Here is a 25478-nt window from a genome sequence, read left to right on the forward strand (position 1 = left end):
ACTTGCCAAAATAAAGCAAATTTGTTTGCAAATTTGTTGCACAATAAAAACCACTACTAAGCAACATATTACCACGGACATTGATCACTCTCCGTTGCAATTATTTTTTGACTATCAAAATATGGGGCTGTTTGTAGACCAGAGATTTGTATAGTTTTTAAAATTCAGACAAGTCATTAAAACAACCAGAGAATTTATAATGCTTATATTTCTTAACAAACATACCACCATTTATGTGCGCTTACCGAATGAGGAATATACACCATCGGATCAGGAATCTATACATGATCAATTAAGATGAAGGGACTTGTGTAGAGCAATTGCTCGACGGGGCACTAGGCAAGACACCATCCCCCACTTTCAAAAAGTTCATTGGATATAGGGAGGAGGGGCTCTCCTATTTTGGCCCAACCTTTAACAACAACCTCCCCTATCAGTTTAAAAGCCTTTCGGCCTTAGCTTTCAAAAAGAGGTCAAAATGCATTGTAAAAAAAGCTTGTAATTTTTGTTATATATTTGTTCATATACATAATTTTTTACAAAGATGACCTAATACTTAGTTTTAGTTACGTGAGTGATTCTGTAAACCAGTATTGTACTGAGAAGCACTCGAGAAAAGAGGCATTTTAATTTGGTTTCATAAAGGTTTTATGTTAACTTCCCGGTAATCTGTTAAGATAGGGTTCACGTTTCTATTAGATGATATATTTTTGACATAATGTTTACAAAATAAAATCACAGGGATGAATTTTAATACTCTTTTAAAACTAATTAAAATTATTATTTGTTTTCATTTTATGTAAAAAAAATATTTGACTTCATAGAGTAATTAAATAGTAAAAAATATTTATTTGGCTTGATTATCGCTTTGTATAATATAGTTAAACTCTATGAGCTTGTTGTACCTCATGTATTTAAATTCTATGATATTATTGTATGGGTAAAGATGATTTAACCCCTTACAGAAGTCACACATACTGTTTAATTGTATTCGATACTGTTACATAAATATACAAATCATTTGAAGATTTAGATTTTGATATTTGTATCAGTGAAAGTGCACCATGCTTTACCTGAATTTGTATAAGCTTACTTTATGTACAGCTTAGTTTTCAACCCATCAGGTGGTGTTTAGTTGCATCTTTAAATACTCAACAATAAACATTCACAAGATATGGATCAAAATAAAATTCATTATTGTGCAATGAAAAATTTTAAATTATGGAAAGTAAAAATAGGTTCAGTTTTGAGGGGTTGAATTTTGATAAACATTATATTAGTTTGTGTGGTGAGCAGAAACCTAATCAATATACAACCATATTAAGTTACATTAAAACTATATTTTATTGAAAAAAGACATTTGACATAAAACATTACAAAATCATATGAGGTATTGGATTACTAAAGCAAATATACGTAAATGCGGCGTGTTACTTATTTAGTCTTTTAATTGTCCCTGTGTTCGATGCACTAGTGCTTGTATCCGTCGTTTCTGTGGATACTGTCTTTTTTACTGGAGTTATTTTAGCTTTCCTTCCCATTCCCATTTCAGGTATTTTTGAAGGCGCTGGAGTCGACGTTGTGGGTCTCGTCGTCGTATCTTTTGACCCAAAAGTCATTGGTTGTGGAGGCGTTACTCTAGGTATATTAGAAGGTCCTTTAGCGTCCTTTTTACTCGTTATAGGGTTCATAGTTGGTTTAATTATAACCCTGGGTTCTACCCTTTTAATTTGGGAGTGTGTAGTTGGATTAGTTGCAGGTCGTATGGGTGAACTTAGTTGTGGAACCGAAGGATGTCTTAGTGCTAGAGGAACGTTACTTTCATTAGGTTTTAATTTCACAGTCATTTGTGAAGAGTTAAAGGCAGCGACGGGAGATGTATTAGAGGGCTTTCTCCCAAGTGTTGAAACTCTTGGAGGGGGTGGTGGTGGAACTTTCAGAGCGAACTGAGCATCTCTTGAACCATCATCAGTCCCTCCCGGATCATGAGATATTTGGGCACTCAAAGGTAATGACCGCCTCTTGGTCGCTTTTTGTAAGTGAAAATCTTCCTCATCTGGATAGTCTGGTAAAACTTTCGGGTAATTTCTCCTCTTGATGTTATCTAGAGCTTCTTCGGCTGACAATTCTGAGGTTGATTGTAAATCGTCTCTCGACGTAACATTTATATCCCTAATGGGTTTGCCCACAGAATCAGGTGGTCTTTTCTTTTGGACGGTACTGTACAAAACGTCACAGGGACCTTTCTCTGGTGAAAGATAAATGTCAAATAGTTTCGGGATGGATGAGCTTGTCACCGGGTCTGATTTAGAGTGAAAATGAGTGATTTGTGGCAAATCCGAAGCAGTTGATAGCTGCAAGTTTATACTTGTACTTCTTCGTAACGGTTCTTTTCCTTCATTGATAGACTCGTCTGAGTTTAAGGCATCAGACCGCTGCAGAGATGGCCTCTTTAAAATAGTGATCAATGACGTGGCAGGTTTCATACTTTCTTTTTCTGGAGCAGGTGATAAGCTGCTGAGAACCAGTCCTTCGTCCATTGACTTAGTCAACTCAATTGGCGTCTGCTGCAATATACTCGCTGATCGTGTTGCTGGAGTTGCATCAATTGCTACCGACACCTTTTTAACGTTTTTCTTTTGCAGAGCCATAAGACTCCCAAGTTTGGAACCATTAGAATCTAAAGTTTTGTTAGACATTTGATCCGTCTGATCAGCATAGGTGTCACAACTGCCAGATTTAAAGTCTGGTTTCTTAGGTTTTCTAAGAAATCTTGGTGAACATCTTTGCACAATTTCTTGAGCAATCCATTCTTTCACTTTCGTATGAGGATCAATTGTTACCGTGCTACTGCTGGCTTGTCTAGATATCGCTATTCTTCTTCCTCCTTTTCCTACACTTGCTGTCTTTAGACTCTCTGGTTTCACTTGTTCATAAAGACCTTCACTACTTTTCAAAATACTTTTTATTTCAATATTTTTCAAATCCCTTGATTCCGACGCTCTGTCGTTCGAATCACTTTTCATATAATGGTCTCCGGCGTCCTCTTCTTCATTTCCTGCGTTCACACACCGGTAACGTGTGTTCACTATTCTCTCTCTCACTTTTAATCTGTCTCTCTGGTAGTAGAGTCCTATAAACGCGCACATGTTTACAAGGAGAAAGCATATTCCGACAAATATAACGATACTAAGAGTCACAGAAGACGCCATTGCGTTCAGGTGGGAGCTACCATCGTCAGGTCGTTGGTCGGGCCCTTTGTAGGTAACAGGGTCGTCTACCGGTGGCTCTCGTGGTGGAATGACAGTGACCGCGTGGTAGATAGTCCGTGGAGGTGGAGGATGGTTTGTGTCCGTGCCTTGTGGAGGTCGATGGATATCATGCTGGTCAACTCCAGGAGACAGCCACGGGGGAGGTGTCGGCCGGTAGGGGAAGTTAGAGTTATTGAGAGTAATGGGAAGGTCGTGATTCCAGAAGACCATTTGCCGCTGTCTGTAGTATTGCTTGATAGACGGGGGAATCTCTAAAAATAAAGATATACATAATTAGTATTTTCATGCTATATAATGTAACTAATGTTATCTATTTATTTTATAAATAATCAAATATCCTTCAAATATCTTGGTTATTTTTTAAGTATTGGCTAGTAGTGAAAAACTATATGAATGGATATACAAAACAAATTGATAATAGATAATACTTGTATATTGGTTTAAATGTATGATATAACTGTTTAGTTTATTTGTAGATGCAATAACTAACAACTCAAAAATCTTGTACGTAGAGCTAAGTTGAAACATAGACTTTTCTAATTGTTTGGCTGGAATTTTTAACGAACTCAAAAATCTGGTTTCTAAGTTGCTAAATAAATATAGGCGTACCTATGCTGTAATATCTCTGGTTCATAGCATCGTACTCAGGCCACTCTAAATCGTACTGTCTCCACTCTCGATGGCTTTGAGTCTGGAAGTTGTGTTTTCTAGGAGCATTTGGACTCCTGAAACAAACTTCGAGTTAGCTATTGCACACAGTATTATTATTTTGTAGCACTTAGTTTGGTTTTGGGGGAAGCTATTACATATGCAAGGTTTGGAAAAAATACAGCACACATTTTTGTTGGCATCCCACTTTTGGAACACCACTATCCACTATCCACTACTAGTGGAATACCACTATTGTTGTATTAGAGGAAGTACAAAGATGTTAAACATAAAGTTCCGTCAAGTGACACCTCGTATTAAATCAGACGAAAAGAACACTGGTGAATGTAAGAGGTTTCTATCTCAAATTATTACAGAATGGTGCCAATTTTTTTTTTTCATCAGCAAGAGAAATCCACTTAAATTATCCATCTCAATTTATCTCCATTATCCATTTCTTTTATGGGTTGTACCAGAAAACTTAACTCAATATTACCGAAACAAGAACCTAAAAAATACTTTTTGGTAAGTATGCCACTTTTTCAGGTGACCAGAAATAGGGTGTTTGCTAAGTAATTAATTCTAACTTTTACCCAGTCTTAGCAAAGTTGGTCCAAAGCGTCATGACCACCTCAGACAGTAGTTTCTCTTGTTGGCTGTAGTTGTTGTCTAAGTGAGAGCTCCTGGGTTCTAGAGGAACTCCAAACACATATGGCAACTCCTCGCCCTGCACTGACTGTTGAATCTGGAAAAACATGTGTCAATTAAATATGAAAGTTTGGATCGTTTAACATTTAGCAGTTAAATCGCCAATGAAATTGACTCAGTCTTAATCCCTAAGCTATATGTACTCTTAAGCCAAATAGGACTATTTGCTTTTAACGGGAAAAGAATTTAAAAAAAAAACTGTAAATCTCTTGAGGGTGAGAAGGTACGCAGTTAATAATTTGTACTGCTAAAAGCGTATTTTAAATTAAAAACGTATCCAAAAATAAAATTTACAATTAATATTGATTTTTCTCCCAAACTAATGTATTATTCTTAAATTGTTGTGTTTATTTTTTTTCTTCGTTAAAGGATGACTTTCAATATTTAATTAGAGCAATCTTAGCCCAAAAAGAAAGGTCTCTAGAAGAATAACTACAATAACAATAGCAATAACAATCTATAACAATCACCAAGTTGTACTGTTATGTCTAAAAACATGCTTGGCTTACAATAATAGAAGAGCAGTATGGGGCACATAATAGTCACATAACACTGCTTTTATCGTAATACTTACTCTTAATGTGACCTCTCAATAACACCATTGATATTTCTACTGACCGACATTTATATATAAAAGTTATTTGAAAGATTTTGCTAGGCCTTTAGATTTTGTTATATGAATATTTAATTGAGTTTACAATTTTGTATAAAACAATATCGTAAACAGACATTTTATAAGTTACGGAAACCATTTTATTACAAACGATAGACATTTGATCACTCAAGTAATAACAATTCTGTAATTTAAAAGTATGCAACTAAACGAAAATAATATGCACTTTTATGATCATGTTTAAGTGCTTCTTGCACAGAATTATTCTCCCCTATAGTCAATTAAACGTGGTTCGACTTTTACGCTCATTAATGACAGCAGATAAAAACAGGGTAAAAACAAAATAATTTTATTTCCAAAACGGCTTGTGACATCGATTTTTCACTTTTTCGCTACTACTTCTTAAGAAATTGAGATTCTTTCTGATCTTTCCATTGCGATTTAGCATTAGGTAATAGTTTTATGCCAAATTAAACCCCCTGTATGTAGTTTATTTCGTATGCCTCAGTACTTCGGGGATTAAGTTTTGGTGAGATACGGCTAAGTAAAATAATCAGTATTTGATAGACACTATTTTCCCCTATATCGAATAATCTTCAGTGTATTATTTGCTTAATAGTTACAACTGACGATTTTATTCTTTTGTACTGTATTTTGTTATTTGATAGTGTACTGTGGATGACATGTTATAAACACACGTGACAATTCCTTTGCCTACTTTTCCCTAATTATTTCGTTCAACCATGATAGTTACTTTGCAACCTAAAAGGCCAATGTTAAATTTTGAAATTTTGAAATGAGTTCTGTACAGAAATTAGAATTTTCCTGAAGTAGTGGCTATCACTAATTTTTAGGACTAAATGTTCCTGATTCTAAAATTTATTCAAATCCCTTCCGCTGGATTTCGAGATATATATTACAGACAGACAGACAGACAGACAGATAAACAGACATAGGTCGTATTAGAAAACAGGATATTCTTAATGAATTACTTCCCATTCCGTAAATTCACGCAATCTATTTATAATATTTAATATCCATGTGTGTTATTCTGTAAAATATTTAAGTAGAGCAACGAAAATTATATTCATATTAAATAAATTACTTCAAGGTATTTAGGATTTCTTACTGTCATATTTCAGACATTCATCAAAACACAAATATTTGAAAAATCATTAGACATGAATCCTTTAGTCCCTATAAAATATTCGAAGAACGGCATTTCTATAAGCTTTGTAAGGCCTGTACTTACCCAAGGATGTAGGTCAGCGTACTTGGTGAGATGCTTGAAGACATAGAAGTACGACTTGCCATTGACGTCAGAGTGGAGGTCCATGGTGCGGACGATGGGGGCGGCGACCCGAGCATCACTGAGAATCTCCAGGAGGGTGTTGCGGTGACTCTCGGCAGCCGAGAGAGAGGAAGCTTTCTCCCAGGTCCGGTAGTAGTAGATGGTCTTACTTTTAGCCAATTCCGGCTGTTTCTGGAGCGACATTAAAATGACTTGCTTACACATCTTGTAGTTAATACTTATTTTATGTTTTTTGGAAGCTCAAATTGAATTATTTTAAGGGAATGAATTCCTAGAAGATTGTCCTTACTAGCTAGATATACCAATGTAGTATGGTGTCAATATATATTATAATAGAGTTGTTCATGTATAAACATTTGAAGAGGACAGAATCAAAACAATTTGAGAAGAAAATTTGAAATAGATATACATGAAGACACCATCCGATCTCGATTTTGACGAATGGGGTTCTCTTAAACAAAGCCACAAATACTTATTAAGGGCTCTGAATATAAGTGTTGAAACACTAATTTATCGTTTCATTACCTTGCTAAAGGCTGTTTATGTTATATGGTTGGATTGATGAAACATGGTATCCAGGGAAAACGTCGCAGCCCTAACCACTAGACCAACCTTGGCCTACTCAGCAATATGAAAAAAGTTATAGATTTATATTTTAGAGCACATTAGTGAAATTCCTTTACGTAACCTAGACCCACCGTTGAAGAGTTTCAAACGTAAAATGTTATTGAATACAGTTTTCCTATAGAAAATAACAACAACAAAACACTACATCCGAATGTATATCAAATGTACAGCTCTAAAAATCAGGTCCATTTGGACGTAAATTTACTAACGTAGCGTCATCCCTTACATTAAATAATGTTTTTTATTATGTCAGTAAATTCAATACTCATACAAAATGTCACTAATTAAAAATGAGACAATCTACAAATATATTACAGTAATGAACTATTGGTCCACAAAATGAAATATATTTGACTATTTTTGTGTTTACCTCGAACTTGGCATTAAGATATTCATCCAGTTTCTCGTAGAACTCGTTTTCAATCATTCCATGTACAAGTTCTACATCGTTTAGAAGATAATAGCTTTCCATCTCTGTCAGGCCTCCCATTAGGTCGTACCTAAAACATAAAGGAAACATACTTTAGTATCCTTACGCTCTAAATTAATGTCTCAATATTTCAAAAATGTGCCGATAGGTACATATGATTCAGCAATACAATAATAAAGAAAAAACTTTGGATCCAAACCACCATTAACTGTGTTTTGTTTTTCAAAAATAAATATGTAATATGATCATACACTTTAATAAGGAACACTGTAGTCATTGAGGCACAGCGAATTAAAAAAAATTATAAGAACCCTTAAAACTTTGGGTGTTGCTAGCAAGTGGTTAGCATCTCGGACTTCGGTGCGGGAGAGAAAGGTTCGTTTACCGCCACTTCCACAACATGGATTTGGAATTCTAAAGTACTTCCTCCTTCCATTCCTAATGTAAAAATGCCAACGGAGCAAGAAAAAAATTATTTTTGTATTTTCATACTACGATTAGTTTTAATAATTTAACTTTTTCTTAAAGCATGTTAAGAATATTTTATGAACGTTTTAAGCCAAGTAAATTCTTAAATACAGGTACTACTGGTGAATTAATGCTCTGAATTAGTTTCTTAATATTTCCAAATATGCCGATAGGTACATACGATGGGGACGATGAAACTGCCCCGATATTTTAGGTCAGTTTTAAATGATGAAACTGCCCCGCTCATTACAGAGTATTAAGAAGGGTCACCCCGCCATACCAGAAATTCTGAAATCGCCCCGAGCGCCCGGCCAGGTACAATCGGTACTCGGCCGGGTCTGGGGAAAAGGTAATTTTTGTTGTCCCTACGTTATGTCAGTGACTGCAGTCTTCTAATAACTACCACCAATATCAGGAATTACCCTACTAGCTGATTTTAGGTTAGGTATTGGTACAGAAACAAAAAAGAGGGAATTATTGTTGTCCCTGCGTTCTATCAGTGACTGCATTCTTCTAATAACTACCACCAATATCAGGAATTTCTAGCTTTTTAAGGTTAGGTTAGGTTAGGTTAGGTTGGGTTAGGTTAGGTTAAGTTAGGTTAGTTTAGGTTGGGTTAGGTATTGGTACAGAAACAATTGGCTTGGTAGGAAAAGCAGTAGACGGCAGTTAACTGCAGAAGAACTTAGAAGACTGCAGTCACTGACAGGACACAGGGACAAAAATAATTCCCTTTTATCCCCATTCCTGTAGCGACTACCTTGCCGGGTGCTCGGGGCGGTTTCAGCATTTCTAGTCTTGCGAGGCGACCCTTGCTAATCCTTTTTAATGAGCGGGGCAGTTTCATCGTTTCAAAAGTACCCAAAACGTCGGGGCAGTTTCACTACGCCCCATACGATTCATGCATACATACCTACGAAATGCATAATACATAATCTTATCTTATAATATTATAAATGTGAAAGTTTCTTTGTTTGTTTGTTTATTTGTATGTATGTTTGTTTGTTTGTTTGAAGTTCAATCGTGCATTAACTAATGGACCGATTGGGCTGAAATTTGGCATGATGATAACTCACATTCCCGATTAACATATAGGCATATTCTTATCTCAAAAATCATTTCTTTTCTCTGCTCGAGTATAGCTGAAATACGCATTTTATACTTATACTCCAACCCCGTACTAAGAACGGGTTCTTTGCTAGTGTAATATAATGGACATGTTTTGAAAACCCTTAAAAACTTAAAATAAATTTGGTAAATTTGATACATAATATACCCACTGTTGGAACAGATTCTTGTACTCGCTCATGATGAGAGAGGGGTCATTAGGGATGACCTGGCCGTCTACCACGGGGCCGAATCTAGTCTTGAAGGGTGGCACATGAACTGTGACGGAGGTGAGCTCGTGCAGGCGCTTCCTACGAAGGCAGCTGGCCATGGCATCCTGGGAATCCGGGCAGTTCAGAGCCTGGGCGACCTGGATAGTGGCCTGGACTGGGTTAGAGGTAAGTGCCCAGTCGGACAATGCAGTCCCACTCATCAGAATAGCCCGCTTGAACAACCCCCCTGAAAAATATAAATATAGTTACTCTTATCTTTTAGTTAGAGATGAATGGATGTAGTCTTGATTTTCACGAAAAAATGGTTTGTGGTGGACATATATAATATTGAACGAAGTAAAATGTCAATACTTGAATATAAGAAGAACAAATTTACAAAGCTTAAGAAAACCCATAATAGACTAAACACAGTTTTACAAATTTCTTATGACTTATTTCAGTAAACGAAACTATAATTAACTATAAGTATCTGGCTAATAACGAGTCACTTACAAAAATAGGTTTTAGCCTATCACGTGGTCTTCAATAATAATTGTTCATTTTGTTACTGTTTTTATTTTTATTTTTTTATTTTTTTATTTCATAATAGCAAAATACTAACTTCCTCTTTCCGGTATTATGTTATTAATTTTGCTTTTTTAAATAAGTCAGATTTTGTAAATAATTCTAAAAGCCATACATTGTGTTTGGCAACTTATTTGATCAGCTCAGAGGATTTAAACATGCAAAGAGTTCTTAAAATAAGCTGAAGTAACTAGGCTAAGTAGTATGTAATATGACATTAAATTTTTTAAATAGTCGCATACCAATTTATATTTATTAACAGGGTATTTCAAATTTAAGTTTCATCGTATTTTTTTAATAAATACTTTCAATTTAATTAAATTTATCAATTTAGTTTTTGTACTAACTCGTTTAATGTTATTTTAACTTTTAAGTTTTTCAATTGACACTATTTTTAAATGTTCGAAGTTTTATAAAAATTTTTTGTATTTTGATAAAAAAAAACTACCTTAAGGTGTAGCCTATACCCAGTTACACGATACATAACCAAGGGGATTTGAGTTATTAATTGTTTGCAAAGTTACCAAATGACGGATTGGTTAAAAATAGAAAATTCATCGGGATAAACATTTTTGAGGCAAATTTTTTACTTAAAAATATGGAGAACCTGGCTCCGCAAAGTCCGCTATATATTTTTCTGACGCCCAGTATGGTGTGTTTTCCAATTTCACAAAGCTCTCAAGAGAATACCTTAAATTGATTTATAGAGGCGTAAAGTGTTCTCTAAAATATGGTATTGTATAAAAACATTAATAATCCCTAGCATGTCATAGCTTACGCCATAACATAATATGAATTTACGACGATTTCCTACATGCTACCTACATCCGCAATTGAGGTTTATTACTATCAACGAAAAAAGTTTGGTAATAACTTCTGGTATAAATTTACCGGTATAAAACATTTAAGGGAAAACAAAATATTTGTTTAAACGTATTATAAAGGTTGACATAGATATGAATGTCAATATTAGCAATGCTTACTTTAGCAATGTAAGCTGGAAATACACGCTCAGTGCTATCTTTGAAAGGATGCGTTCTTTTGGTAAAACGGAGAATTTCTCGGAAACTATTTCGACAGATACTCTGAGCTTTAAATTGGTTTTGCGTTTCACATAAAATTGACTCTCTGTGCCTTGACATTTTCTACATTTAAATTGTCTTGTCTTGTGTGTGTCGTATCATGGGCTTTATATGGCCTGTTTTATTATGCTATTATACTACACTCCGAGGATCTTCCCTGAACCTAACCACTACGTATGACTACTATTTGTTCCATACCTTTATTGCCTTCAGCTTGTGCCAGAGGTGAGATCATGAGATAGCTGAGTGGCTCCTATACCAGTCCAATGAGGTCACACTTTGCGTATCTCCCCCAAACTTAACCACTAAGTACGACTACTGCTTGTTCCATACCTCGATTGCCCTCAGCTTGTGCCAGAGATGAAATCATAAGATAGCTGACACAGGTGGCGCCTGTACCATGTCCCATGAGAGTCACACTTCGCAGATCTCCTCCAAACTTAACCATTATGTACGACTACTGCTTGTTCCATACCTCGATTGCCCTCAGCTTGTGCCAGAGGTGAGCTCATGAGATAGCTGACGCAGGTGGCGCCTGTACTATGTCCCATGAGAGTCACACTTCACGGATCTCCTCCAAACTTAACCACTAAGTACGACTACTGCTTGTTCCATACCTCGATTGCCCTCAGCTTGTGCCAGAGGTGAGATCATGAGATAGCTGACACAGGCGGCGCCTGTACCATGTCCCATGAGGGTCACACTTCGCGGATCTCCTCCAAACTTAACCACTAAGTACGACTACTGCTTGTTCCATACCTCGATTGCCCTCAGCTTGTGCCAGAGGTGAGATCATGAGATAGCTAAACCACTACGTATGACTTCTACTTGTTCCATACCTCGATTGTCCTCAGCTTGTGCCAGAGGTGAGATCATGAGATAGCTGACGCAGGCGGCGCCTGTACCATGTCCCATGAGAGTCACACTCTGAGGATCTCCTCCAAACTTAACCACTAAGTACGACTACTGCTTGTTCCATACCTCGATTGTCCTCAGCTTGTGCCAGAGGTGAGATCATGAGATAGCTAAACCACTACGTATGACTTCTACTTGTTCCATACCTCGATTGCCCTCAGCTTGTGCCAGAGGTGAGATCATGAGATAGCTGACGCAGGCGGCGCCTGTACCATGTCCCATGAGAGTCACACTTCGCGGATCTCCTCCAAACTTAACCACTAAGTACGACTACTGCTTGTTCCATACCTCGATTGCCCTCAGCTTGTGCCAGAGGTGAGATCATGAGATAGCTGACGCAGGCGGCGCCTGTACCATGTCCCATGAGGGTCACACTTCGCGTATCTCCCCCAAACTTAACCACTAAGTACGACTACTGCTTGTTCCATACCTCGATTGTCCTCAGCTTGTGCCAGAGGTGAGATCATGAGATAGCTGACGCAGGCGGCGACTGTACCATGTCCCATGAGGGTCACACTTCGCGGATCTCCTCCAAACTTAACCACTAAGTACGACTACTGCTTGTTCCATACCTCGATTGTCCTCAGCTTGTGCCAGAGGTGAGATCATGAGATAGCTGACGCAGGCGGCGCCTGTACCATGTCCCATGAGGGTCACACTTCGCGGATCTCCTCCAAACTTAACCACTAAGTACGACTACTGCTTGTTCCATACCTCGATTGTCCTCAGCTTGTGCCAGAGGTGAGATCATGAGATAGCTAAACCACTACGTATGACTTCTACTTGTTCCATACCTCGATTGCCCTCAGCTTGTGCCAGAGGTGAGATCATGAGATAGCTGACGCAGGCGGCGCCTGTACCATGTCCCATGAGAGTCACACTTCGCGGATCTCCTCCAAACTTAATCACTAAGTACGACTACTGCTTGTTCCATACCTCGATTGCCCTCAGCTTGTGCCAGAGGTGAGATCATGAGATAGCTGACGCAGGCGGCGCCTGTACCATGTCCCATGAGAGTCACACTGCGAGGATCCCCTCCGAACTTAGCAATGTTCACTCTGACCCACTCTAGCGCCGCCACCTGGTCAAACAGGCCAAAGTTGCTGGGCACGTGGTCACTCACTCCCGGCTTCAGGAAACCTAGAAAATGTTTTCAACTAAATCGCTTTCATAGTAAACAGGGACATCATAAAAACCTAATTCGTCTTTATGATAATTGTATATAGCTTTATCTTCTACTTTTTACGAAATATTGTAGGATTCAAAACTTCGGGCATGTAAATAATTATTTTTACATACCCAATATTGTCATAAAATATTTGCTATTTTGGTATATTTAAAACCAAGCTGTGATTATTAAAAAGTGTAGTTTTATCATTAAAACAGTATATATCTCCAACATACTGAGATATTAATCGTTCTGTGTTTATTCAATTCAAATTGACTCAAAAATTCAAATTGATTTTAACATGAATATTCTACCGATTTTAACATGATAAAGAAAATAATTATTTGCCATCCATTATTATATCTTGCGACTTCTCAATCAGCATTAGAGACTATATTTACGTGCATTGTTATTCTAAACTAACCAAGTATGCCAAGACGAAAGTTGATAGTCACAACCACCACCTTGCCGTAGCTTGCCAACACACTTCCATCGTACAGGTTACCGGAGTTCCACTCAAAGCTCTCCCCATGGATGAAAACAATGACGGGTAAATTGCTAGGCTGTCTCTCCTCCCATTGATAATGATTTTCTGGAACAAATCATACTATTTATGTACCTATTGTAAAGTATTTTTTGGTCTTATGTATTTTTGTGGGTGCTACATTTTGTATGTAAATGAAACGTAATATGCATAGGGCCAGATGAGGCCCTCTGAAAAAGGTACGTTATTTCCAGAACTGTTTTAGTATTGCATGACTAGACCGCTTGTTTTGCGTCCTATTGGATCCTAGAACTTACTTTATGAAATTCCTCATATAGTTTTATTAAACACTTGAAAACTTGAATTTCTACTTTGTTGTTAAAATCATGTCTAGATTTTGTACTAACTATTTATTAATAAATATTATTACTTTTTGAATTGGTTTAGTTTCACAACTGATCAGACAATTTACTGAAATAACCATCTCCTCTGATTTTTGGCACAGACCAGGTATTGTGTGTCACATTACTTCAGGTCAGGTCAACGAATGTCCTAAGCCCTCAGGATTTGCGCTATTTCTGATATTTAATTATTTTATTACTTAAACCATATCCCATTTAAGGTCACAACTCTTAGCTTGGAGAATTCCCTGAACGTACTGTGACAAACAATCATTCTTAACCTCCGTCATCATTGGGATTACCCCCACAGTCCACTGATAACAGTCCTAAATGATAAAACTTCTAAAGCGGGGTCTTTCCCAAGGCACAGAAGGCAAAAGTGTGTTCGTCTTCGGGGGTTCAAGGGCAGTGGATGCAATATGGTGACACGGCCTTGTCCATCCTGAAAAGGTAAGTTAAAAAATAGCCGTGATCTGTAAGAAACTGGATGAGGTTATAATCAACATCCCCCCCCAAATTTACAAAGTCTAGGACTTCCTTAATCAGTGCTTGTTCAGCTTTCCCATGTCTCCTGTGTTAAATCTCTTCTTGGTCAGAATCACGATCTCAGTTTTGCTCAGAGCGAGCGAGAGATCGTGTTTATACCTTACCATAGATCAGATAGACTTACCAAGCGCTTTTCTTCTATTTAAATAAATTGGTTTTATTTTCAGATTTTAAGGTAAACAATTTTCTCCCACTTAGGGCCTAACCATTTTTTTTTTTTTCAAATAAAATAATCATTAACCATGAAAAAGTACTGATGTTTATGCTAAATACATTCATTGAATTGACAAATAATTCACTTGAAACGGACGTGATAACTTACACCCAACCATACTATTAATCTTGCTAGATATGTCCAGATTAAAGTATGGCTAAAAGTAATTGTGGAATCGCTTGACCACGATGTATGCATGTGATGGTATTTGAGGATGATTTGATTTTAATGCTTGATTGATTCAACGTTTGATTTCTAATCTGAAGCATCCGATTGCTAAAACATCAGGCATTCATCGTACCCGGGTATTCAAAATGTCATTAAACCAGCATTCAACCACAAACGTTCGACATATGTTTGAGTTCATTGGGGATTAAAATTCGTGTAGAAAGCACTTAAACTTTGATCTATTTTTAATCACTATCCAGGCATTTAGTATGTCGTAAATCCCATTGTGTACGTTTGATAATAAATGTCAGTTAAGTTTCTTGCAAAATTTTATTAGAATAGGCTCTTGAACTGTACTTCAAATACAGTATTTACTGATTATTGGTTTCATGGGCACTTACACGTCCCATTCTTTATCAAAAAACTCCACGCAAAAGCTCCGAAAATTAAGGGTTCAGTCCGTATTTGTAAGCAAACATAAACCGTTTAATTTTATGAGTAGCTTTTAGGTAGAAATTATGAGCAACTAATCAAAATATTCCATACGCACCCTAAATGTGAAGTCCTTGCTTCTTGAAGCAATGGTAGCGTAGGTACAGTCATTTTTTTATATATGTTGAAAATCGTAAATCTATATCTAAATCTAAAAAAAAAAACTATAAAAGAGGAAGTATATATGTATGTATGCATCCACTGAACGATTTGAATTGAATATATTAGTCGAAGTATTGAAAATAAAAATAAAATTACAATTAGTTCTAAAGCCAAATAAGATTTAATGATTGTCGAACCCTAAGAGGGTTGAGATAACCTGGATGGGTTAAGCTTGGCGCACAACGTGTCCAATGGACAGGATAATTGGACAGAATGAATCAGATTCAGTCAAAATCTGATTGGAAACCTGACAGTCTAAAGGCTGAAGAGAAATGTCGCAGGAGATAGGCTTAACATGTTCCACCTACTTCCTGATAAAATCAAACCGAAACACCTCAAGGATATTTTCCGGCTTTTTCAGGAGATTTTAGGGTGCTTGTTGCAAAAGTGCAGATATATATTCAAACCAAATGTGTTATGGAATAACAATTTATTTATATTAGTGTTAATATTTTTTCCAAAATCAATTAATATGACATATTTGTTTGTAAAACAAAGTCAACATTGTTTAGTATATAAAGGATTTTTCGTCATGCTGTAGCAAAAACAATCGTTTTCACAGTAGTATGCGTCTAAAGTAGCATTTTTACTCCCTAGAAAGTAAAAGGCTAGTCCGTAACGAGTAAAAATCAGCTGTTGTAAACCCACTAAACTTAGATTGTCAGCAATCGTTTGGATCGAAACGATGTTTATATTGATTTAATCTTTCATAGGCAATTTTTTTCTTTCTTGTCAATTGTTCGATATATTGATTGTATAATGTTAACAATCGTAATAGACCAAATTATTGAATCACTTATTAATCATCCGCTTGTTTGCGTTAGCAAATTATTGAAAACACATTGGAAGTCATTTTGAGTGGTTATCTTTGCATGATAGGTATTGTCTTTTTGTAATAATGTTAACTTAAAATTGGTATAATATGACGAAAAATATAGTTCATAGAACGGGTAAAAAGAGTCTCGATCATCTCGATCGTGAAACTTAAGCTATGGTCGAAAGAGTCACCTTATGTCTTAGTGATGACATATACTATTGTTTGCAAATAAGAAACCAATTGTTAATTAAAATAAACCTTACGTCTCAAAAACAATAAAGTATTTCAACTGCTAGTACCTAAGAAATCTTACTATAACCCCATTATTAGTTACTCATCCAAAGAATGCAGACTGGTATCGATATTAGTTAGTAAATTGACTATAGACTTTTGTAAAAGTAAAGTTAGAAACTAGAAAAATTTTTAGGTACCCTTTAGTCTTTCAATTCAGAATACCAATGAGCTGTGTATATTTGCAGTAAATTTATTTTTGAAAACGTTACCAAAGAAGGAATGGAACAAAAAGAATATCCACGGAACCAAATTTCAATCATCAGTCTGTGAATGTCCCTTTCAAAAGCCAAGATAAATTGAAATACTTGTAAAGTGAACGGCTTTGATACACACACTGCTATTTGATACTTCATTGCTCACTGATGTTCTCTGGTGGAGCAAAGCGAGAAATGAAAGTACTTTTGATTGAAGTGTAAAACATTTTTGTAAGTGTAAAGTAAGTACATTTTTCTGCAAACATATTTCTACACCTTGCGCCTTAAATATTGTGATTTCTTGCATTCGGACATATTATCCAGGTTACCTGGCTTTGATATGGGACTTTAGGAAAATAAATGTTAAGGTTATTAAACTACAGACGTAAAGGTTTCCATGTTTAACTCAAATTATGTAAATTGTGTTGGGGTTTATTTATTAGTAAATATATTTCAGTGTTTAACCATATCGTAACAACGGTGTAATTTTGACGAAACAGTGTATAGTTTTTTTTGTAATGCTTATAACCGATTTTTAAAGTTTGCCACTCTTACGTGATTATTTCAACAGTAATAGTCGAAAGGCTTTAAAAGTCACATACAGGCTTACTAAAACGATTTAACTCAGTGCAATAGGATTAAACCATCACACCATGTGTTTGAGTTCGTTCTGTGTCTAAGTGTTTCAATGTTTTGTTTGGTTTTGTTTGCGAAATTGATTTACGAGCAAACCGTTTAACAAACCAATTATTGGTAGTAATTGAATTAAACCACCTGTAGTAATAGTAGAGTGTGCAATCAAAGTGTGTGGTTCATGTCGTAGCACAGAACAATTGTTGCTTACATTAACAAGGTATACGCGACTAGCGCCAACCATTTAATTCTCTTAGTAAAGTTAACACTTGTACTATACTGGCTCACACCTAATTTTTTAAATGCGTTCCAAGTACAGACCAGAAGGCTATTTTCACAGTCGTTTTGGTAACTACCAAGAAGCACAGAACTCTAAGTCAACGCTACCTTTATCTTCCAGTTTTTGATAATGCATGATATTTTTAGAAGCATATAAGACCTGACCCCTTTCATTATTTGTTATTTGTTTCTAGGGGGAGAGGAAATACTAAATATATATTCCTATAATAATCCAACAACAAAGACAGTCAAACGTATATACAAACTATAACCTCTCCCATTATTAAATGACATGAAATTCAAATTAAATGACCAATGTAACAATGTGAAATTTGTCCGTAAATCAGAGCTATTCAGACAAAAATCAAAATAAATATATTTTTACAAAACGAGGAACAGCATATTATCAGCAACTAGTTCAAGTAAAGAACTCTAAAGGAGAGGTGAACCCTCACAATAGGTAATAAATGTGGCTCAGTTCCAAAGCATATTCCTGGCGACAATGGTCCCCTTATTCAGGTCTGGGCGAGTTGTTCTTTGAATTGGCCTTTTTGTTATCAAATGGATATAAACTATTGAATTTATTTATTCAAATTGAACAGACATTTTTGGTTCTTGGCATAACCAAGTATCTTGATTGTATAGCTCGACTGTAAAGTATAGCGTACGTATATTAGTATAGTATCGACTGTAGTATAGCTCAACTTTCAAGCATATATAGCAGCGGTTTATTTCCAAATGACTTTCATCAACTGGCTTACTTGTAAATGTTTAAAAAAGGTTTTCAGCTAGCAGGACTTAAAACCATTTAGTCGGTTCTACTCAATGCTAAGCTTTTTTATAACTAATAAACTGGATACTCAATTTTCGAAAGATTATAGCCGAAACAAGATGTTTTACATTTCTAACATACACATTTTAAAGATAAGTTACACACAAGTCTACACACTCTTAGCACATGTTGCCATAGTGATAAAAACTTGGACCAATATTTTATTAGGCCTACTTAATATATTGTTTTCCTTTGTCCGTTAGCCTATTAGCCTCATAGGTCTGATGGTTATACCAACTAAGTCAGAATAGGCGTGAATAGGCAAGTGAGAGTAGATTAATACTATGTTTAGGCCTTTGAAGGAGTCTTTTTTTAAGTAGCACCCATTATTGAGGCCCGGCTAGTTTGTCATTCCTCTGAGGTATCAATTGGGCTACTAAATTCAGCATTACAAATAAAAATATAATTCTATAAAAATACAAAAAAACGTTTTCATAGTAATGAAGTAATATATTTCAAATCGGTAAATTTGAATGAATGAAGTTTTTACATTTTACTTTCGTTCTGTATCCATTCCCTTTGGAAAGATTATCAAGAGCACCTTTTTAGTGTTAAATTTGCCATAGATTATGCTTGTAAGCAACGCATTTTGCGCTGAACCATGTAAATTTCATTATATTTCACAAAATAAATAAATAAAATGATTTATGATAAACTATAACAGATTATTTGAGAAATGTTGGTATCTTTACATTATTTAATAATTAATTATTTAGACTTCTTCTCATATATACATATATAAACAAATCAATATGCGTAAAACAAGGTAAAGGACACAACCAATCAACTGACAAACAATTAGAATTCTTATTTACAAAATCAATCTTGCACAAATATCAAAGATCTATTTCTTGTGTAAAGGGTGAATGACCCTTAGAAAGCTGCACATACTGGCAGGGGCCCAGGTTTGTTACTTCAATTTATTTGTAGTGCAACACTACCTAATACAACAATTCAAATACTTTGTATGACCTTAAAAAAGTGCCCCCTAAGTGGGATGTTAGATCATTAAGATTGAGTAAAGGATTTGGCAATGATTATTAAACTCCTTAGTTTTTTTACGGTTGTATTAAAATTTACCGACCCATTAACGCTACATAAAAAAGCAAATCAATCTCAATAATTTATGCATTGCAGTTATGCATAATTAATTACTTTACATTTGAGTGTTATGTAATCATACTAGTTGAATTAAATTAGTCAAATTTGTTTAAAATGGGTATTTTACGTTTAATTAATAGTTATTTGCGTACCTTTTGAATGGTGAAATGTACACTATAAATTGAATAAATTCAGTGACTATAGTTGGAAAATTTAGCCTAATGGGGTCCCAAATGATGAGGTAAAATTAAATGCAAACATAAACATATATACCATCTTCATAAAAATATATATTATCCCTTACTAGCTAAAACATAAAATATTGTTTCTACATCTTTATTAGGCAGGTCTATTGGACAGATCTATAAGGAATAATACCGTTGCACTAGAGAACCGTGAGTTGTAACTAACTTAATAAAATATAAAGAATTACATTTTAAATATTGTGATGGCATATAAACTTGGGGGAGTCCTTGGCATCAGTCTACGAGTCCTCGTATATTATAGAACCCTGTTATGAAGCATTGCTACTACGGAATTTTGGCAACACCGCCCAATATACTTCCGGCGCGCGTAATTTCCGGTGAAATATTAACTTGTCATAAATAATTACACTTAGCGACATACGCAACGTTAGCAAAATAAAGCAAACTTTGTTGTGGAGTTGTTTAAATGTGTACTCAATTTAATAATTATAGTTTGTAGCAATAATTTGTATGAGCATGTACTTATAGAAAAATCATATCTCAAATGTTATCTTTCTTGAAAGGCTGACACACCTTTGACACACTATATGCATTTTATTTTAGGAAATCAAAATTGACGGAATTTTAATGCAATAATTAAATATAGTTAATAACCTAAGTCTGTCAGCAAATGAAAAGACGGCTAATTATTCCCAGGAATAACTTTATTAACGTTTCTATTACGTTTTAAAATAACATACTTGATAATACATGAGTGGTATTGGTAATACTGGAATATTTTTCTCATTCCTTTCATAATTCAAATAATTATGTAAAAAACTTTTAGTCGTTTTTACTATGTTTTAAGGGGATAGCTTTGGATTCAAATATTATACATTTCAACTTAAGCAATACCGCTAAGGGCAGCAAATGTAAAAACTATGTATACCATACAATGAGAAACGTACATTAATAGTAAGAACTGTTTATACTTTACTGGGATATATTTCTACTCATTCGAGTATAATCAATAACTAAAGAAATTATATTTTCTTACAGTTACCTGACAAAGTGGGCTTTCTTGTACTGTTTATAGTACGCAAAGTAGCTAACTGCTGCATTTACTTAATTTTGCCGCACTCATTTTTTTCCGCATTCCAGTATTTTAACAAAACAAAACCAAACAGCGTGCTTTTATTAGGCACGTAATACGTATGCTTGAAAATAAGTTGGCAACACTTAAAGATACTACGATTACGATCAGCTGGTGCAGTGTTTCACAATTTGGGCAATGCTTGGATTTAACCCTAACCTAAAAACGTGTTGAAAAGTGTTTGTAAGAATTAATTATATGCTTTATAGTAACTGTGGGGAAAATTTCATGTTCAACGTAAGTGCAAATTGTGCCATTGCTAGATTTGAAAAACTTTCCACACTCGCCTATCGCTCGAGCATAAACATTTTTCCATGTGCAGCAAAGTGCCACTTTGCACACTAGTTACACAAATAACTAGGACTACCCTTCTATAGCTCTTACATATTTCCTTAAATGCAGATATGCTAAATGAGCCCCTTTTTATTTGTGTCATAAATTAAATATCATCAAGTAATCATTTGATACATTTCAGTTGAATTCAAAATAGCTTCTTCCCACATACGAGAACCAGGGAAGGAAACAGAATGTTTACAATCAGTCGTGCCACAATTCCAGCTGAACGGTTGCCAAGCCCCTTGCTACGTCAGATCTGAAGTGCTGCCAACTAAACAGGTCCAAATTAAGCGTCTGGCAAACAATTTTCTCTTTACTATTCACATAACGTGGTTCCGAATCGGGATGTCTCTCGCTCAAATTCAAAGAAAATACGTATTTTCTAACTGAAGTCTTTCTCCGTTTTAAAAGATCTTTTAGGTTTAATATTAATTTAAAATATCTAATATTTTTTGTTTGTTAGGTACAATATATTATTTAAAGACACGCAGTATCAACAGGTAATAAAAATCAAAAACATTATACTTATTGTGTTCCAATGTGGTGTTTATCTCTTTTTACTTATTTTAAGAAACTAAATTATTAATTCATTATCTACAGTAAGAGACCTAAACAAAAACAAATTGTAAATACAAGCATTGGGTTGGACGTAATATTTTTTGCTCATTGTGTAGTATTGAATAAACTACTCATTAGTTAGTGGAGGATGCACATACAGTATTTGCAGCTCGGTTGCTTATAAATGTATAGTAAACCTTACTGTACATTATGCACAGCATAAGTTCAATACACTTTGTTGATAAGACTCTTTTTTTGCAGCTATCTAACTTAAAAATTTATGTTCCAATGTCATGTAACATTATTACTTATTTTAATTTAGCTGTTCACGAAATAGGGCTGCTGATATATTGAGGTAGTAAATTGATGAACTCATGCCAGAAACACTTCACTTCTAAAAAATACGATAATTTATTTGAATGAATGAATGAATTAATTAATTAATTAAAATACTTATTTATTATGGCGAACAATTAGGACCACATGGTCCTTTCTTACAGTTAACTTCGTATTATTTCAGGGTATTCAATTGTGATTTATTGTTATATAATATCCGGTGATGGGGTTGTTTTTTTTTTCTGGCCTGGCCCACTCACAAATGTTAATAATTTAAAATAAATGAATAAAAATTTAATGAAAATCCGTCTTCATTGAGGCGAACATGGTCCTTTCTTACAGTTAACATCAAAAAAGCTAATACTAACAACAAAGCACAACAATACAATACAGTTTGTAACTTTACAAGAAATAAACTAGCATAAATTTATTCACCTTACCTATACAGTCACACACACACACACACCCTCTGGACCTAACGCACGCCATCCTCCCAAGCCACGGCCATCCGGTTTAGGTAATATTCTTTCAGCGCCACCATCAGTCGGGATCGGTTATTTATGGATTTGTTGGGAAAAGGTGTGGAGTTTCATGGACGGCAGGCTGTTACTAAAAATAATTTATTGTAAACAGTTGTTCCGTGATTAGGAATGCGAAGAGTCGACGAGCTAATCCTAAATAAATAAAGCTGGCGAGTTCGCTGCTTGGAAAGCATTTCATTAACAACAAAGTTATCTTCTTTTTTAGAAGTCTCTTTTATATCTTATGATGACAGACTGTAGCCCGGATTAGTATTACACATTACTTCAGGATAGAGCTAGAGGGTTGTGCTGTTATCAAACATATAAGGTCCGTTAGTAATGACATAATTTTAGCCCGGGACCTCGGGGACCGAAGCCCTGCACTCTACCATTAGACTATCTCACTTCCAAACAAAAGTAACACTATTACAAGCCTAAATAAAAGTTAATTTTATGACCCATCCTAAACGAAAATATGTTTAACATGTACAGATTGGAATTAATTATAAATAAACTTACATAAATAGACGAAATAATAGTATGATCTAGACGAATGCAGTTCATAATCGTACACAAAAATTTTCCGATCGTCTGAATCAATCCATAATCTTTGTATTCTTTGAGTAAGATAAAAAAGGCTATAACTGGTTCAAATAAACAACATAAATACTCCTAAACAAAAATAAATTCGTGAATTTATATTATAAAAATATAAATAATATAACATAAGGGTAAGAAAACGGCTATTTTATTTACCAGAAAAATATATGTACATTGATCTTTTTAGATAGCTAGGAAATATTCGTAAAAATAATTTGTCAATTAAATTTGCTAATGTAAGCATTTTGCTAGGATTTTATGTAAGCATCAATTAGATCTAATGCACATTTATTCCATCATACTGTACCAACTTCTTCAAATCATTACTAAAGTTAAGCCGATAATGTCTTTACCTGGAGATGTAAGTTAAAACTCCTTGAAACAGGCATTTATACCAAACTTCCTAAATCGTTTAAATCGAATAAGTGGATAGCCTTTAATCTTGATAATATCCTAAGTATAGACGTTTTTACAAGGTATTACAAGAGTTAGACTATAACATTTGTGCAATATTCTAGATTACGTGCCTAATATATTTTACATAAAATATAAACCGTCTATTGAAAAATATCAAGAGTTGCTTTAGATGAATTTGACCTGCTGCCAACTTCACAGGATGAAATATCGCACAGGTAGCTGTCATTGGTGCCAACCATTGAAAGATCCCTTTTCATCTCTTGAAAACGGGACTTTCTGTAATGCTCTTTATTGAAATAAAAGGTTTAACTTATTTTCCAAGGTAGTACAGTACAATCGTATTTTCTACATTTTAAAATTCTATTACATAGTTAGAATTATATTTTTTTTTTTTTTTTTATTTGGATAAAAAATAACACCAAAGATTAATTTAAATCCGCCACACCTCACAAAAACATTTACAAGTCACAATATTCTTTGAGCTGCTCTATTACACGTTTTACTTATAAATTGAAAAAATAAATTTACCCTAACCCTTTGCATAGAAATATAAAATATTTGGGATCAATCAATGATTTTTTTTATTTTGACAGTTAAATATTAACACTAACTGAAAAAGTCTGTGGTTCATTGTTTTACTTTTAGCGATTTAAGAGGATAATACTCCCATACTTTGGAAAAACTTTTTTTCAAGTAATCAAATCTAAGAAAACCATTATTCGCACTGATCAACAGTGTTAAGATTTATCTTTAGATGTATTAATAAAGACAATCCATTATAGTACTTTAATACATGTAAAGTCAATTAATGGTTATGGCTTTGAAGTACTCAACGTACCTAAAAGGGCCTCTGAGTGTAGAAATTTGTGACTACCACGAGTATAATAGAGAATGAACTGCAATACAAAAATAAAATATTGTATACAATATTCTGGTCATGTATTGTTCTCAGAAATAGTTTATCAAACACAAGATTAGTAACTCAAATGTATTTTAATAGTACCTTATGATCATGATCAAAAGTGAAACAAAAACATAAACACATTACACGACGGTTATGTTAGGGATAAAATGTTTTCAAACGAGAAAGAACCAAGTTTTGATAAAGTTTCCATTTATTTACTTTATAAGATTTATCCGTTGCTGTCGACAGCGTATCAGTCATCGTGTATCTTAAATTTACTTCAAGCGAATACTGATGGATATTATTTTTGAGAGATTGTTTTATTTTAATATAAATAAAATAGCTCAGACAACATAACTTATTAATTCGTAGAAGATGTGTAGTATATTATATTTTATAACGTTGCCTTTTTGTTAATAACAAAAAAATAATGGTAAAAATTTACCTAGCATAGCAATAATACCCTGTTGAGCAAACTTGATTACCAAAAACCTGCAGGAGGAATTTTTAATAGAGCAATTAATTATTAACCAATTCAAATAAGATAACCAAAGATATTATAAAGTTTAAGTATGCATGACCAGGATAAATAGAGTAAAAAATTCCAACCAGATTGCGTAACTGCTTCAAGATAAAGTATATAATTCTTGACATAAGGTGTTTATATTTTGGTACTAGGTAAAATATAATAACCCTTAAAATGT

The 25478-nt window shown here is 34.6% G+C and overlaps 1 protein-coding gene across 1 annotated transcript in view; it reads right to left on the minus strand.

The window, feature by feature from the left end:
* Positions 1-1336: 1336 nt before the first annotated feature.
* The window catches only part of LOC128992113 (neuroligin-4, Y-linked-like), a 41738-nt gene continuing 17596 nt past the window's right edge, over positions 1337-25478 (minus strand). The window contains exons 2-9 of the mRNA XM_054415533.1: positions 13572-13739; positions 12916-13119; positions 9359-9644; positions 7551-7680; positions 6494-6724; positions 4514-4665; positions 3882-3997; positions 1337-3523 (exon numbers count right to left, since the gene is read on the minus strand). Coding sequence (XP_054271508.1) covers positions 1431-3523; positions 3882-3997; positions 4514-4665; positions 6494-6724; positions 7551-7680; positions 9359-9644; positions 12916-13119; positions 13572-13739 — 3380 coding nt within the window. The 3' untranslated portion in view covers positions 1337-1430. The remainder of the gene's footprint in view (positions 3524-3881; positions 3998-4513; positions 4666-6493; positions 6725-7550; positions 7681-9358; positions 9645-12915; positions 13120-13571; positions 13740-25478) is intronic.

Source organism: Macrosteles quadrilineatus, unplaced genomic scaffold, assembly GCF_028750875.1.
Source record: "Macrosteles quadrilineatus isolate MER2022 unplaced genomic scaffold, UCM_ALF_1.0 Scaffold_4__1_contigs__length_99947679, whole genome shotgun sequence".
Lineage (NCBI taxonomy): Eukaryota > Metazoa > Arthropoda > Insecta > Hemiptera > Cicadellidae > Macrosteles > Macrosteles quadrilineatus.